The 15,734-nt window shown below is 42.8% G+C and overlaps 1 protein-coding gene across 8 annotated transcripts in view; it reads right to left on the reverse strand.

The window, feature by feature from the left end:
* DST (dystonin) overlaps positions 1-15,734 on the reverse strand; it is a 465,365-nt gene that overhangs the window by 263,208 nt on the left and 186,423 nt on the right. For 6 of the 8 annotated variants that reach the window (XM_032778396.2, XM_032778395.2, XM_075063726.1 and 3 more), the window contains 3 exons: positions 6,283-6,372; positions 3,227-3,304; positions 456-548 (listed from right to left, as the gene is read on the reverse strand). In XM_032778396.2, coding sequence (XP_032634287.1) covers positions 456-548; positions 3,227-3,304; positions 6,283-6,372 — 261 coding nt within the window. Of the gene's footprint in view, positions 1-455; positions 549-3,226; positions 3,305-5,712; positions 5,749-6,282; positions 6,373-15,734 lie in introns of all 8 variants that reach the window. The other 2 variants (XM_075063729.1, XM_075063727.1) reach the window with 1 other exon arrangement.

The raw sequence follows: 15,734 nt of genomic DNA on the forward strand, positions 1-15,734 counted from the left end.
AACACTATATACACTAGAACTATAAACTACAACTATACTATACTAAGTGAACTATAATTAAAACTAGAACTAGAACTAGAACGATGAACGAAGAGAAGCTAGGGACGTGGAGGACAATTATGCCGCGCTCCACAGTTCCAACGACCGACACGGCGGTAAGAAGGAACTGAGGAGTGGGGGGGCTGGCAGGGGTATATATGACCCGCTATGGCGGCGCCACTCTAGGGGGCGACCTGCCGGCCCGCTGGAATTGCTAGGGTAAAAGTCTTCTGACGAACGTGCACGCGCAGCCCGTACACCTACTGGGATGGATATGAGCAATCACTCGAAGAAGAACCCATGTTACACAGTTTCTACAGATTGCTACTGCAACTGATTCATGCATTCATAATAATTGCCTACCAGAAAACACAGGATCTGACTGAACGTATATTGTCAAGAAAAACAAGGCTTACCTGAAAGTGCAAAATTATGGTCCATATTAACCCCAAAGTCAACTTGGGATTTCCATCTGTTATGTCATCATTTCTAATATTTACCAGTTTCACCTGCCATTGTGGAAAGAAAATATATGTAAAAGCTGAAAACATTTATTCTACCACTTGGGTTTGACTGTAAACTAAACACTACTTGAATTCATAATGTATTCGGTAACACACATATTAGGCCACATTTCAATACAATCTGTCTCCTTTATGCAGTGCAAAGGACCCAGCTTCTGGTTGTAACTGGACAGTTGAGAACCACCCTAGTGGGGAGGAACTCTCACCTAGCATAAAGGCTCCTGTGCCAGCTGTCCCCCCATCCCAGTGTAAGGGACATGTCAGAAATAGAGAGGCTGTGTTAGGGTGTAGTAGATCAGGGTGGGGACAGGAGTGGACTGTTGTAAGTCATCCCAGGGCCAAGAGCAGCACAGGACAGCCCTTAGACTGAGGGAGCTATAACTGGCTCCCTGGCACCCTCCCCTCCACCTACCCTCCTGCACCAAAGACAGCTCAGCTGCAGGAGAGAATCTGGCCCACTAAACCAATGACAATATTTTATAATGTTTACATTTCTGATAATAATTAATCATATATAGGCACATATATAGCACTTCACACCTTCAAACTGTTTCACACATCTTAATTAATGAACAGGATTAAAATTACTAATTGAAGTTTCAAAATCAATGGTCAATCATATTTACAACTCCAATAATCTCTCACTCAGAATGGAACAGGAGTACTTGTGGCACCTTAGAGACTAATGAATTTATTTGAGCCTAAGCTTTCGTGGACTACAGCCCATTTCCTCAGATGCATACAATGGAACATATAGTAAGATATATATACATACACAGAACATTAAATCATCTGTTGTCCACAAAAGCATCTCTAAGGTGCCACAAGTACTCCTGTTCTTTTTGCTGATACAGACTAACACGGCTGCTACTCTGAAACTGTCACTCAGAATGGGTTACTGACAATTTTTGGTTATAATTTGCCTATTCAGTTTGTCAACTGAAGGATGACCCAAATAAAATGCACTTGATCCTTATATTAATCAATAATTATTTGTGTATGTTCTTTAGGATACACACTGTACCAACACTTAATGTGTAAGGCCATATTTTCTTCTTGATCTGCCCACACAGATATCATTACTGTCAGTAGGCATTCCCCATGGAACAAGGAGACAATATATCCAAGAGTTATACAAAAAAAAATTAAAAGATACTAATTTTTTTCCTCCTACTACATTATAAAAGCTGTTCAGTTTTGACAAAAATGTATACAACAGTCACATATGGCTTTTATTTTATTCATTTGCTTTTCCAAAGTTAACCCTCACAATTATGAATATTAGGGGCCTATCTAACCTAAATTATAATACAGTATTTCCAACAGGAAGTCACCCAGCCAATCTTCTGCAAGATGTCTTCCAAATATCATTTATAAATGAGCCTCCAGAGGACTGTGCCTTCTCTATTTCAGGGTTCTCAGGGGCTACCCCAACTGCTGGCAAAGATCCCTTATCCTGGAAGTCTGTGATAACCACTTGTGTGCAAGTATCATCTTCCTCCAGACTGACAGTCCCTCTGGCAGGGGCACTGAAACCTTACACAAATCAGGGTCATATTGGCAACTTGCCAAGCTGCACTTAAGCTGTGTAAAATAGAGCAAATTGCATAGTAACCATCCTATTTAACATGGACATGCAGGATGAAAAGACCACCAGTGCCACCAGACAATATTCCACCTTGATTCAAGAGTCCTGAACACTCAGATCATAACAGACCACTGTATGCTGAGACCTGCAATCTCCACTGACTGGTGTACCTTAATAAAAATGCACATGGTTGCGCATTGCATGTCTTATGGGTTTATTGAACCACGGTCTCCCATTTAGCAGTAAGCTATAGCACTACCAAAACCCCAGTGTCTAGACTGCACAAATATGCTTTTTTTGATTGTCAGACTGTGCAACCATTCGTTTTCTTAGTGCAGATCCTATTTCCACTGAGGTTAGCTTCAAAACTCCCATTGACTCCAGTGGTGTAGGACTGAATCCTTACTGTGCAAATGTTACTAGATGACTCAGCAGACGCCATTTTTTATTTAAAACAAACGTATTACTATTGTATCACTTTTCTATTTTTCCAGCAAGTGTTTAAAGCCAGCAAAAAATGCTTATTAGCACCGGTTCACAGCTCACGGCTCTTCATGCCAGCTCCGCTGGCACCAAAGGGCTGTAAAGCCATCATAAGTGATTACTGGGGAATTCTCACAAATTACCTGCCCTGTGACATGAAGGCATCATAGAATGCAGATTGGGAGAATTCCTTTGAAAAGGGAGCATTAGTCAGAGTGTTAATGTGCTCCAGCTATTCTCAGCTGCCAGAATGGCTACTTGGGGCCTTTGACAGCTGGGTGCAAGTTAGGGCAATATCTGCAGCTGCTTTGCTGGGAGTGAGATAACATCCCCCTCCTCCCCACCTCTACCCCAGAACAATGGAGGAACAAAGGTGGTTTTACACCTTTGCTCAATATTTCCCCTATCATCAAGTGTCCACTACCATCAGTTCAGGCACCACAATAAATCAGATCAGCATTTCTAAGCATTTTTACTGTATGCATTTTAAAAAAGAACAAATAGCATAGCTGTTCCTTCCCTCATCAAGCTTCCATTAACTGTATAAGTGTAATTTTCACTTAAGTTTTATTTATTAAAACTATTACCGTACCTGGCGTTTTTTCAAATAGTCAAGTGCAATTTGTACATTCTGGAGTCTGTGAAAACGCATACGACCTTTCTCTCGGGGCTAAAATTAGAAAATGAAAGTTGTGAGATTTTCCAAAGACCAAAACTCCAACAAGGTAAAAAAAATCTGATTTAAAAGTTTCCATTTTAAATCCTTAAAACACTAATGTTTCAACATCTATTACAAAAGTGGAACTGAAACTTAATGAAAAGTAACTAAGCTATGAATTTATAGAACGCCTGTTTTCACTGCAGTTGAAATTTATTTGCACAAGTAGTGGAGAGCAGAATTAAAGGCCCTGATCCTGCAATCTGATCATTATGGTAGGTGCCTGTGTCCCTGCCAAGTGCTACTGATGTCAAGAGGGCTCCTCATGGGCACAGGGGCGTACCCATATGAACAAGATTGCAGGCTCAAACCCATAGTGGAAAATACAGTAACTAGATACTGCATCATAACAAAAGATTTACAACACTTCAGTTAAACCAAATCACAAATAATAATCATGTGTACCTCTGAGCTCTCCAATTAATGACTCTGGTAACAATGTGATAAGAAAACTTACCTTACTATGCAGGTGTGATGTGTGTTTAGATTTTGTTTTTGGTTTAATTATATATTAATAAATATATATTTAGAAACATGTCATGAAAGTAAATTCTTTCCTAGTAATAGAAATCCTATAACTGCTTAGTGCCTGTGTACTCCTTCCTCAGGCAGAGTTTCATTAACTTCTGTTCTAGCAGAATTGCGTGATCTACTATTTGAACACTTATGAAAGTGAGGCATGAAGAAAATTAAAGGATCCCCCTCATCCCAAAGCAAAAACAAATCAACAAAGAAGAAACCATAAAACAATTATGCATGCTGTGTTAATGGAAACATGGCAAAACGGCATGCAGTTAGTGTAAAATCACCAACAGGAAGAATTACACAGAAAAGGAATTTTTTACTTAGCTGTCAGAGGAAAGTAGTTAAATTTATGTCATCACAATATCCAAATATTAATATCCTTCTTCCTTATTTAGATTTTTCACAAACTTTCCCAGTAATATGCTCAAGCATACTACAAATCACTTATTCAGCTCAGTGATGAATATGAGTATTTCCTCTGACAATCTCTGTGAAACAGTCAGATAGTCATAGATTTTCCTTAGTTGAACTATATTCCCCCCTATGGGATATCACGTGTTTGCCAAGAGGAAACATGACAAAATGCAACTGGAAAAGCAGCATAGACTAAAACACAAAAATGGAATTTAAAGTTACCATATAAGATTTCAATCTGTTTTAAAACTACTGATAGGTTTGGATCAATCCCTTCAGTCTTTATCACAGAATAACTTCCATGAGTGGGACTAAGGACTACAGAATTGGCATCTTACTTTCCAAAAGAAGGAGAGTTTGCTGAAGTCCAAACTGTCAAAAATAGCAATATGAGATTACAGAGGGGAAATATTACATAGCTAAAGTACAAGTGTCTTGAGACACATTACACCCTTGGGTGAAAGCGCACAAATTCCAATGAAATCGCAACAGCAGCATGACACATTGTGCATCCAAGGATAGAAATTGGCCCCCTTACATACAAAGTTGATTCAGCAAACACTAGCAATGCAGGTTCTACAGAGGCATGAAACAACTTCCTTCGGACAAGCCAATACTCAGAATTTTACAGTTTTTAAGTAGATATTTCTCTTCTGGATGACATAAATCAGTCAAAAAATTGGTAATTCAGCATCTGTGCCATAAAATAAACCCTACAAGCATCAATATATTTACTAACTGAAGCACTACACTTATCTAGGACAACTACCACTGTGCACTATCTACTTTGAAAAGTAACTATAGTTAAATCAGATCAACCATCTTTCTGATTATAAACAGCAAAAGAATATTTTCATAATTAATCTAAATTCCATAATTTCATATAATATTATGTTGTACACGTGTTGTATATGGGAGTTTTATTCCATTCAGTGGAGCCAAGATTTCACCCTTTGCTTATATTATTTGCATAATTGCTACATAAATTACAGTGATTGAAAATAAAAAGAAATCTTCGTGTAACTGAATATAAAATAACATAATTCCATAATATTTTGATTTTCGCTTACATACTGTTGTATTTGTACAACGTTTGTAAGTGCAGTGATTGAAAATAAATGGAGATCTTAAAGCTTTGCATGTCACTGTTTGCAAATGAACTGAATGAAAAAAGTCTTTGTCCATATCTCCATCTTATCAGTCTTTCCCAGAATATGTATATCCTGGTTGATCAGCATGAGTTCTTTTGTCCTTTCCACTGAACTACTGCAGAACACCAAACTAACAGGTTACTTTTAAGTTAGCAGTCACCACACTTCAAATACTAAGTTAGTATAGTTATGGGGGTCGGCACCTACCCCCTTATCCTCATCCTCCACATCCTCATGCTGTTCATACGCGCATGCTTCTGTTGAACTCACCAACCGTAAGGTCTTCAAAAAATCTCGCTCTCTTGGCTAATGAATATAACAGACAGAAGATAGGACAGCAAAGACACAAGACACACCACAAATGAAGAGAAGAGCATGAACAGAAGAACATAATGAAGAGAACAAATACAAGCAAGGGAAGTAATGCTCACAAAGAAGGGAAATGACACCCGAGGAGTGGATTAGACAATTTCAGGGACATCTTTTCCTTGCTATTTATACTTCGTTTTCTTTAACGTGAAATTATACTAATCATCCAACATTTGCTAAAGAAAATAAAGAAAAAAAGGAAAAGAGATAAAGAACTAGTGCATTAATCTATCAAAAGAAAGAAGTCTCATGATCATAGAAGAAGACTAACAAAAATAGTTGACATTTCCACACTATTCATGGTGTGGTATGTATCAATAGAAATATAACTTACGCCTTTGGGATCAACAGTTGCATAGTGTGAGATATATCAAAGAGAATTCAAACAGCCCACATCCGAAGTTTTAGCAAACCAGATAAATGGGTATACAATGGCCTGAAATAATTGCACAGTGATTAAAAAAAGCTCACCAGGGTATCCCCAGAAAGGACTTCTAAAAGAGAGATCAAGTTATGTCCATCCCTCAGATCTTCATACAGATCATTCACATGCTTGCGAACCTGCAGAAACAGAAAAGGAGAGAGAAATGAAATTTAAGATGCTGTATCTTTCCAGGAATTCACAATAATATTTAATGCAGTTTTTCTGTAATGTACACACTCTTATGTATCTCAACATGCCACTCCTGGTTTGTTCAGTCACTATGCCAAGAGAAATACAAAAACAAAATTAGCTGCAATGTAAACTTATATTCAACCCCCTTCACATTTTCCATATTTTTATATTTTAGTAAATATGAAAAGAAGAACAGTGGAAAGGCCACAAGGTAGGTAACAAATTGACAAAGTAACCATGGTGTAATCCCTACCATGTTTACTGACGCCAAATACCTATCGACTCTGGCCTATGTAAGGATCAATTAAGGAGGACACAGTTCAGACCCAAGTCAGAATAAATTGCAGGAAAAAAAAGACAGACAGAGCTAAATCCTGCCCTGATTTACAGCCCAAGCAAATTGGCTGGATCCAGGCAAAAATGTAACCCATATTTTGGCCCCTGAACCAAATACAGCAAAAAACTAGTAGGAACTCATCACTCATTAATCAACAAGAACGTATCTCATCAGTCTCAGCTTTCCCTCTTAAACAGTGTATCTTCCCCTGGCTCACTTTTCTATCCATCCCATAGCTATAATGAATCATTATATTCAGCTAACCCACTGAGTTCTAGTTCCTCAAATAGTACTTCTACCACCTCTTCAGAAAGTAACTTTTAACCTGAACACACTCCCTTACCCCAGATTCTACCTTCAGTTACCTCCATGAAAGAACAATAACATCAACTGTGCTGCACAAGAATAAAGAAGGGCAGAATTTGGCCATGATTTAAGATCCAGCAGTTCTGAGAGGTCTGTCAACATTTCTAACTACTCTGATTTTGGATTATTTTGGCACAAGAGAGCCATTCAACATACTCAATTGGGACACAGAGACTCTCATTTCTCAGAGGCAGAGACTTTTGACATTGTGGGGCTTTCATCTATATCCTATTTTGGGTCCCCGTTAAAAAAACATACAGCAGTGTTCCCCAAAGCTTTGAGGGTTGCTCCTCCCCCCTTACCCTGTCTGCACCACCACCCCCCTTCGGAGTCTGAAGCAGAGCCATGGCTCAGGGGAATGCGGCTAGGGGGACGACACTGGGAACACAGCTGGGGGTGGATGTGGGGCTGGGAGTGGTGCAGGGCCGGGGCTGCGGCCAGAGGTGGGAGCAGAGCCACAGCTGGGCTGCAGTGAGGGCCAGCAGCCAGACCTACGGCCAAGTGTGGCTCCAGCCCAGCCCCGTTCCCGCCCCCTGCCTCAGCTGGGAATGGACCTGCAGCCAACAGCTGAGGCTGGGGCAAGGCTGGAAGCAGAGGTACGCTGAGGCTGGGGACAGAGCCAGGTGCAGGGCTGGGAGCCGGAGATGCAGCTGCAGGCAGGACTGGAGCAGAGCTGGGGGCAGGGAGTGGCTGGGTGGCACTCCCTGCACCCGTGAGGGCTGGCCTGGGCCCTGCTGCACCTCCCAAATGTTCCTAAGCACCCCCCCTAGGTGGCTCACCCCACAGTTTGTGGACCTCTGTCTTATAGGAAGCTTTCTGAGCTTCCAGAGTACTGTCTGATTGTGGCATGCAAAAGGGCAGACAGTTTCTTTTTAGGTTTTTATTCCCTCCACAGGAGCTAAATTCTTCTCCCAATGTGGGATTCATGAGATGATCTCTCAACTGTCAGCACATCTGTGTGCGTGAGAACAGCATCAGGAAACAGTCCAATTCCTCTTCTGCTTGCAGTAGGGAATTAGATCTGGGCTATGGATTTATATGTTATGAAACAAATAATTAACATATTTGTTGCTAGGTTTAAATAAATGTATTTTAGTTCAAAGTACCTTGTTCCTACTGCAATTTACAAGACTATCAATCTTAAATGGGGCATTTAAGTACATTTATGTTTATGTTGAAAACTAGTCCAAACAAGCCATCTGGAAGATTTTTCCATTATGAATTATGACCAACATTTTCTAAAATACATATGTATCACATCCACACAGCAGAGGCAATATAATTCTACTTCTGGACGTTAGATCGGGTTAGATATATTGTCAATTGTAAAAGGAGGTTAAATTCCAAAAGAAAACATTTTGGTAATACCAAACTACTGTGGAAAAAACAAAAAACAAAACAGCTATTCATAGGGTATAATCTGGTCCAAATACAAACAGGAAGTACCAGAAATGTCATTAATGTTATCGGGGGAGGGGGGAGAGATTCCCAATTTTTTTTAAAGTTGAGGTCCCCGTAAGGGAAATCACAACCAATCACAGCCCCACTGCAACCCCATCTTAATTTAGAAATCCTCTGCACCCTTCACAGCTAAATCTTTGCCCATCCCCCTCACCCAACACACACTTTGGGAAACACTGGAGTACAGGGGGGACCCTGGAGTTCTGAGCCCCCATGGGTGGTGGGGACTCCAGAGCTCCCAGTAACCCCATAGCTGCTCAGTCCCTTCCCATTTTATCATGGAATATTTTTACTAAAAATCAGGGACAGGTCATAGAATCATAGAATATCAGGGTTGGAAGGGACCTCAGTAGGTCATCTAGTCCAACCCCCTGCTCAAAAGCACAACCAATTCCCAACTAAATCATCCCAGCCAGGGCTTTGTCAAGCCTGACCTTAAAAACCTCTAAGGAAGGAGATTCCACCACCTCCCTAGGTAACCCATTCCAGTGCTTCAACCAACCTACTCTAGTGAAAAAGTTTTCCTAATATCACCTAAACTCCCCACTGCAACTTGAGACCATTACTCCTTGTTCTGTCATCTGCTACCAGTGAGAACAGTCTAGATCATCCTCTTTGGAATCTTTTTCACGTAGTTGAAAGCAGCTAACAATCCCCCTCCATTCTTCTCTTCCGCAGACTAAAACCACCCCAGTTCCTCAGCTCTCCTCAAAATCAGTGCTTCAGCCCCTAATCAACTTTGCTGCCCTCCGCTGGACTCTTTCCAATTTTTCAACATCCTTCTTGTATTGCAGGGCCAAAACTGGACACAGTATCCAGATGAGGCCAGCAATGTCAAATAGAGGGGAATGATCATGTCCCTCGATCTCTGGGCAATGCCCTACTTAGACAGCCCAAATGCTGTTAGCCTCTTGGCAACAGGGCACGCTGTTCACTCGTATCCGGCTTCTATCCACTGTAACCCTAGGTCTTTTCAGCAAGAACTGCTTCCTAGCCATCGGTCCCTAGTCTGTAGCAGTGCATGGATTTCCTCTAAGTGCAGGACTCTGCACTTATCCTTGTTGAACCTCATCAGGTTTCTTTGGCCCAATCTCTAATTTCTAGGTCTCTCTGCATCTATCCCTACCCTCCAGCATATTACAGTCTCCAGTTTAGTGTCATCTCCAAACTTCGCTGAGAGTGAGTCCACCCATCCTCCAGATCATTAATGAAGATATTGAACAAAACCAGCCCTGAGACCCAACTGGGGGCACTCCCGCTTGAAACCAGCTGACCTAGACATCGAGCCATTGATCACTACCATTGAGCCCAACAATCTAGCAGCTTTCTATCCACCTTATAATATTATCATCAGCTATACTTTCTTTACATTGCCGGCAAAAATACGTGGGAGACTTATCAAAAGTTTGCTCAAAGTAGAATACATCCCCTGCTTTCCCCCATCCACAGACACATTATCTCCTCACAAGAACAATCGGTTAGTCAGGCATGACTGCCCTTGTGAATCCATCGCTGACTGTCCTGATCACTTCCTTCTCCTCTAAGTGCTTCAGAATTGGTTTTGAGACCTGCTCCATGATTTTCCGGGACTAAGGTTGAACTGAATGCTGTATTCCCAGATCCTCCTCCCTCCGATTTTAAGAGGGCACTAATTAGCTTTTTTCCAGTCATCCGGGACCTCCCCCATTGCTACAGTTTTCAAATGATATGGCATGGCCTGCATTACATCCACAACTCTTTAGGCACCCTGCTGCAGTGATCCTACCCATGGATTGTGCTCATTCAGCTTTCAAATAGTCCCAATCCCAATTTTCTCAGAGAGGCGTGTCACCTCTCTCCATATGTTGTTCTGCTCAGCATCGCAGCAGTCAGAGAGCTACTTGTTCATGAAACAGAGGCAAAAAAGCATTGAGTACATACTTTTCCCATCATCCTCTGTCATAGTTGCCTCTCTCATTCAGTAAGGGGCCCACACTTTCCTGTACTTTCTTGTGGCTAACATAGCTGAAGAAACCCTCTTGTATATTCTTAACATCTCTCTAGCTGGTCAACTCCAAGTGTGATGTTGGCCTCCTGAATTCACTCCTGCAATGTCTGAGCAATATTTTATACTCCTCCTTGGTCATTTGTCCCATCTTCCACTTTCTTGTTGCTTCTTTTTGAGTGTAGAGATCAGCAAGGATTTCACTGTTCTAGTTTGTGTGCATATTCTACTGATTCTTTCTACACATTGGGATGGTTTGTTCCTGTAACCTCAATAAGGATTCTTTAAAATACACCCAGCTCTCCTTGACTCCCTTCCCCTTCATGTTATCCTACCAGGGGATCCTGCCCATCAGTTCCCTGAGGCAGTCAAAGTCTGCTTTTCTGAAGTCCAGGGTCCATATACTGCTGCTCTCCTTTCTTCCTTGTGTCAGGATCCTGAACTCGACCAGATCACTGCCTCCCAGGTTCCCATCCACTTTTGCTTCCCCTACTAATTCTTCCCAGTTTGTGAGCAGCAGGTCAAGAAGAGCTCTGCCCCTAGTTGGTTCCTCCAGCACTTGCACCAGGAAATTGTCCCATACACTTTCCAAAAGCTTCCTGGATTGCCATCGGCTTCTGTGAATTTTTCTTTATTGCCCATGACCTGTCCATGACTTTTACTGCACATAGCCATGACAAAATCTTAGCCTTACCTATGACTTCCTTAGTAAGTAACTTACTGGATCTTAAGTTCTCACAATAGCACTGGCTACAGCTGAGGTAAGATGCCACCCATTTTTTCATTGGTGATGGAAATGGAGCAAAAAATGAATGCAAGTGGGAGTAAGCACTGCAAAATTGACAGGAAAAAATGAGCTTTTAACCCAAACTGGACAGGGGATTTTCTTCTTATTATGACACCTTGTAAATGCAAAACCTTGTGGCTAATATGCCAAACCACTGTATCCATCTGTAAGGTGGTCAACATGAGGCAGCACTTTGAATCAAAGCACAGTAACTTCAACAGGGCCCATCCTCTTGACAGTGTTGCAAAACATGACAAAATTCAAAATTGAAAATTGGAAGTCTTCGTATCACACTTCAAATGTCATTCTCACAACATCAGCAACTGTGCAGGAAAAAGCAATAGCTGCTTCTCTTTGAATAATGTGGGTACTAACTAAAAAGAAAAAGCCTTTCCTGGATGCCGAACTTGTGAAGCAGCACATGTGGGAAATACTGAAGGAGTTTTTTTCTAGAAATAAAAACAAAGATGACACTGTGAACCATGTGAAACAAATTCCTCTGCCTGATTCCACAGCAGTGGGAAGATTGGAGGTAATTTACAAGGACTGTCTGTCAGTCTGCTTTCCGATTTAAAAAACTCTAAATACATGTTTCTTGCAGTGGACGAATCCAGTGACGTAAGTGACACTACCTAGCTTTTGCTATTTCTTAAGATTTTATGATGCTGAAATTTTCAAGGAAGAATTGTTGTGCTTAGTACAATTAGAAACCTACACCACAGGAGAGAGCATTTTTGCAAAAGTAAAAGCTCTTTTTGAAAAGAATTATTTAGATCTGCAGAAAGTAAACTTACTTGTTACAAACTTGCTTCCCTCCATGACAGGGAAAGAGAAGGGCTTTTTTTATGTTTGGCAGTGATACACCCTTCATTAAACACACTTCTCTGCATAATTCACCAGACTGTTTTGTGTGGTAAATTATCTGGGAACTTGAAAAAAAAAAACACAATGGATATTGTGGTGAGATTAGTGAACTACATACGTTCAACTTCTAGCTTGCAACATCATCTTTTAAAAGCTCTTTTACAAGATGTTTCAGCCAAATACAGTGACCTGTTGCAGCACAACGATGTTCACTGGTTAAGTAAGGGGTGCATGCTCGCAGAGCCGGCGCTTTCATTTAGGCGACTTAGGCAGTCGCCTAGGGCGCCAGCATTGGGGGGGGGGAGGGGCGGCAGGCGGCTCCGGTGGAGCTGCCGCAGTCGTACCTGCGGAGGGTCTGCTGGTCTCGCGGCTCCGGTGGACCTGCTGCAGGCACTTCTGCGGACGGTCCGCGGGTCCTGTGGCTCCAGTTGACCTGCTGCAGGCATTTCTGCGGACGGTCCACTGGTCCTGTGGCTCCGGTGGACCTGCCGCAGGCATGCCTGTGGCAGCTCCACCGGAGGCACAAGACCTGTGCGCGGGGCGGCGAAATGGCCCGGTGCCTAGGGCGCCAGAAACCCTGGCGCCGGGCCTGCATGCTTGAGAGATTTTGTCCTCATCAAAAAGAAATAACAGAATTTCTTTGAAACCACATGACCAATAAGGCTTGCTAGTTCCTGGAATTTATGAATGATATCCCCTCTGTGTCACAACTAGATTTTCTGTGTAATGTTATTGGTCACTTGAATTCCCTCAACTTACAGCTCCAAGGCTGTGAAAGCAATGTTTGAAAAAGTGTGTACCTTTCAGAGGAATCTTGAAAATCTTTCAGGCAGTCTCAGAGGTGAAAGTAAGCCAGTCCGGTCAGGTAGGGCGTACTGGCAAGAGCCAGTGTGCTGTGCTGGACCGCACCGGCTTCCACGGCTGGGATTTAAAGGGCTCAGCACTCCCCGCCGCTGCAGGCAGCCCAGAGCCCTTTGAATCCCCACCGCGGCTGGGATTTAAATGGCTCAGAGTTCCCTGCAGCTGCTGGCAGCCCAGAGCCCTTTGAATCCTGGCCGTGGCTGGGATTTAAAGGGCTCAGAGCTCCCTGTGGCTGCGGGCAGCCCAGAACCCTTTGAATCCCCGCCGGGGCTCCTGCGGCTGGGCTGGGGCCGGGATTTAAAGGGCTCAGAGCTCCCCGGGGCTACGGGCAGCCCAGAGCCCTTTGAATCCTGGCTGCGGCTGGGATTTACAGGGCTCAGAGCTTGGCAACTGCAGGCAGCCCAGAGCCCTTTGAATCCCTGCCACGGCTCTGGCGGCCCGGGCTGGGGCCAGGATTTAAAGGGCTCAGGGCTCCCCTCTGTGGCAGGAGTTCTGGGCCCTTTAAAGCCCTGCCCCAGCCTCACAAAGCTCAGGGTTCCCTCCCGCGGCCAGAGCCCCGGGCCCTTCAGTTTGCCCCTGAGCTCCAGGGGCCTCCCAGCCATCTCTTCAGCTGGGAGCCCCTGGCTGATTTAAAGGCCCTGGGTCTCCCAACCACAGTTAGTGCCCCAGGGCCTTTAAATCTTGAGAAGCCACACCTCTTCCGGATGAGGTCACCCCTCTTCCAGATGAGGCCACGTCCCCCTCAGGACTCCAACAGTACCAGTAAGTCCTGTAAGTTACTTTCACCCAGTCTTAACAGCAACGATGTTGCACTTTCCAACATTGTGTGTTGCTACTACAGATGGAACCTCAAAGAAAATGTTACAAGAATTCCTAAACAATTTGATCAAAAATTTTAAAATTCCAAAAGGATTTGCTTTTATTTGTTCATGAGTCATTTGTTGTCTATGCCGATGGACCTTGTCCTTCTGAAGCAAAGAACATTCTTGACTCAATTTATGAAGATGCCTTTCAATTAGAAATTGTAAGAGCTCAGATATCTTGAAGGCAAAATTCAGAGAAGTGAGACTTTGTGATTTCTGGACTCAACATGCTAACCAGTTTCAGAACAGCCAGAATCTAGCCATCTAGATTTTTTAACCATGTTCGGCTCAGTGTACCTCTGCGAATCTTGGTTTTCTACAATATAAAAAAACATTACTGCAATTGCCTAAAGAGAGGAACATCTTCATCAGTGCATGCACCTTGCCATGACCTCCTACAAACCACTCTTCACAAAGCTTACCAAAGATCATCAATGTCACCTCTCCCATAGAGATTGCCACAAACATGGGTAAAAATTTTGATTTATAAACATTGTTAAAAGATAGAAACACCAATACTTATGTTGCAATCAAGGTCTTTATTCATTGGCAATTGAAGCTTGGGGGATTTTTTGTGGGGAGGGAGAGGTTTGGTCAGTCTTGTGCACAAATGGCTGCCTCTAGTCATGAAATTCTTAAATTGGCCCTTGGGTAGATCTAATTGAGTGTCACTGTTCTAGAGACTCTGGAGAGTCTTGTCCATTCTACATCCCCCATCCCCTCCCGTGAAGACAACGTGCCTCACATTTAGGTAACTACTAGTGTAATATCATGCAGATAGATGTCTGTAACAAGATGTCTGAATTTTTTGATGTTTGTATTGAGCTAAAATCTTGAAGTTTGGAACACATATTTATTATAGACCTCTGATGTCTCCCATTGAGACCAATGGAAGGTCAGTCTACATTAACATTATAAGAATGCCTCCGATCCTCACTCGTACGGACACTTTGCATAGCTGGTGTAAAGGCAGCACACGCAGCACTTATTCCCTCTAGGCCTCCTGGCCCCAGTCCTGCATCCTATCCACCAGACCCTTTTGCAAACCAAAGAGACAGGAAGGCAAAAACCTCCAAACTTTTGGAAAATGAACCTACAAACCTTTTAGAATTCTTCCATCACCAATCACAATTCAAAGCGTATAGCTAATGTCATTATTTTGGTGCCTTTAGTTAAATGTCTGTGTTTAAGAGTTTTCACCCATTCTTCTATTTGCTTTCAGCAGCATTAATTAAGGAACATAGAGAGACCTATTTTTTCCATCTCTGTGTCCACATGAAGAAATCTGCTTACAAAAAGATTTCCAAGAGAATACTCTCATCACATAGCAGGGAATATCATTAAACAACCTATATTTTTACTGTAAAACCTACCAGTCCAGAAATACAAGGGCTAATTCTGATCTCACTTACACCTGTACAGATCAGGAGAAACTCCACTGAGGCCAGTGAGTTAACTCTTGCTGGAATATGCATAAAACAGAAATATACTTTTGGAGATTTTCTTTTAACATTCTAAACCAGCAGTTCTGAAACAGTGGGTTGGGACCCCCAAGTGGGTCACAACCCCCTCTGAATGAGGTCTCTAGGGCTGGCTTAGACTTGCTGGGGCCCGAGGCTGAAGCCTGAGCCCCACTGCCCAGGGCCAAAGCCAAAGCCCGAAGGCTGTAGCAGCAGGGCTCAGGTTGCAGGCCCCTTACCTGGGGCTGAAGCCCTTGAGCTTCAGCTTTGGCCCCTCCTGCCCAGAGTGGTGGGCTCAGGTTTTTGCCCACTCCCACCCAGGGC

This window comes from Chelonoidis abingdonii, chromosome 3 (assembly GCF_003597395.2).
Source record: "Chelonoidis abingdonii isolate Lonesome George chromosome 3, CheloAbing_2.0, whole genome shotgun sequence".
NCBI lineage: Eukaryota > Metazoa > Chordata > Testudines > Testudinidae > Chelonoidis > Chelonoidis abingdonii.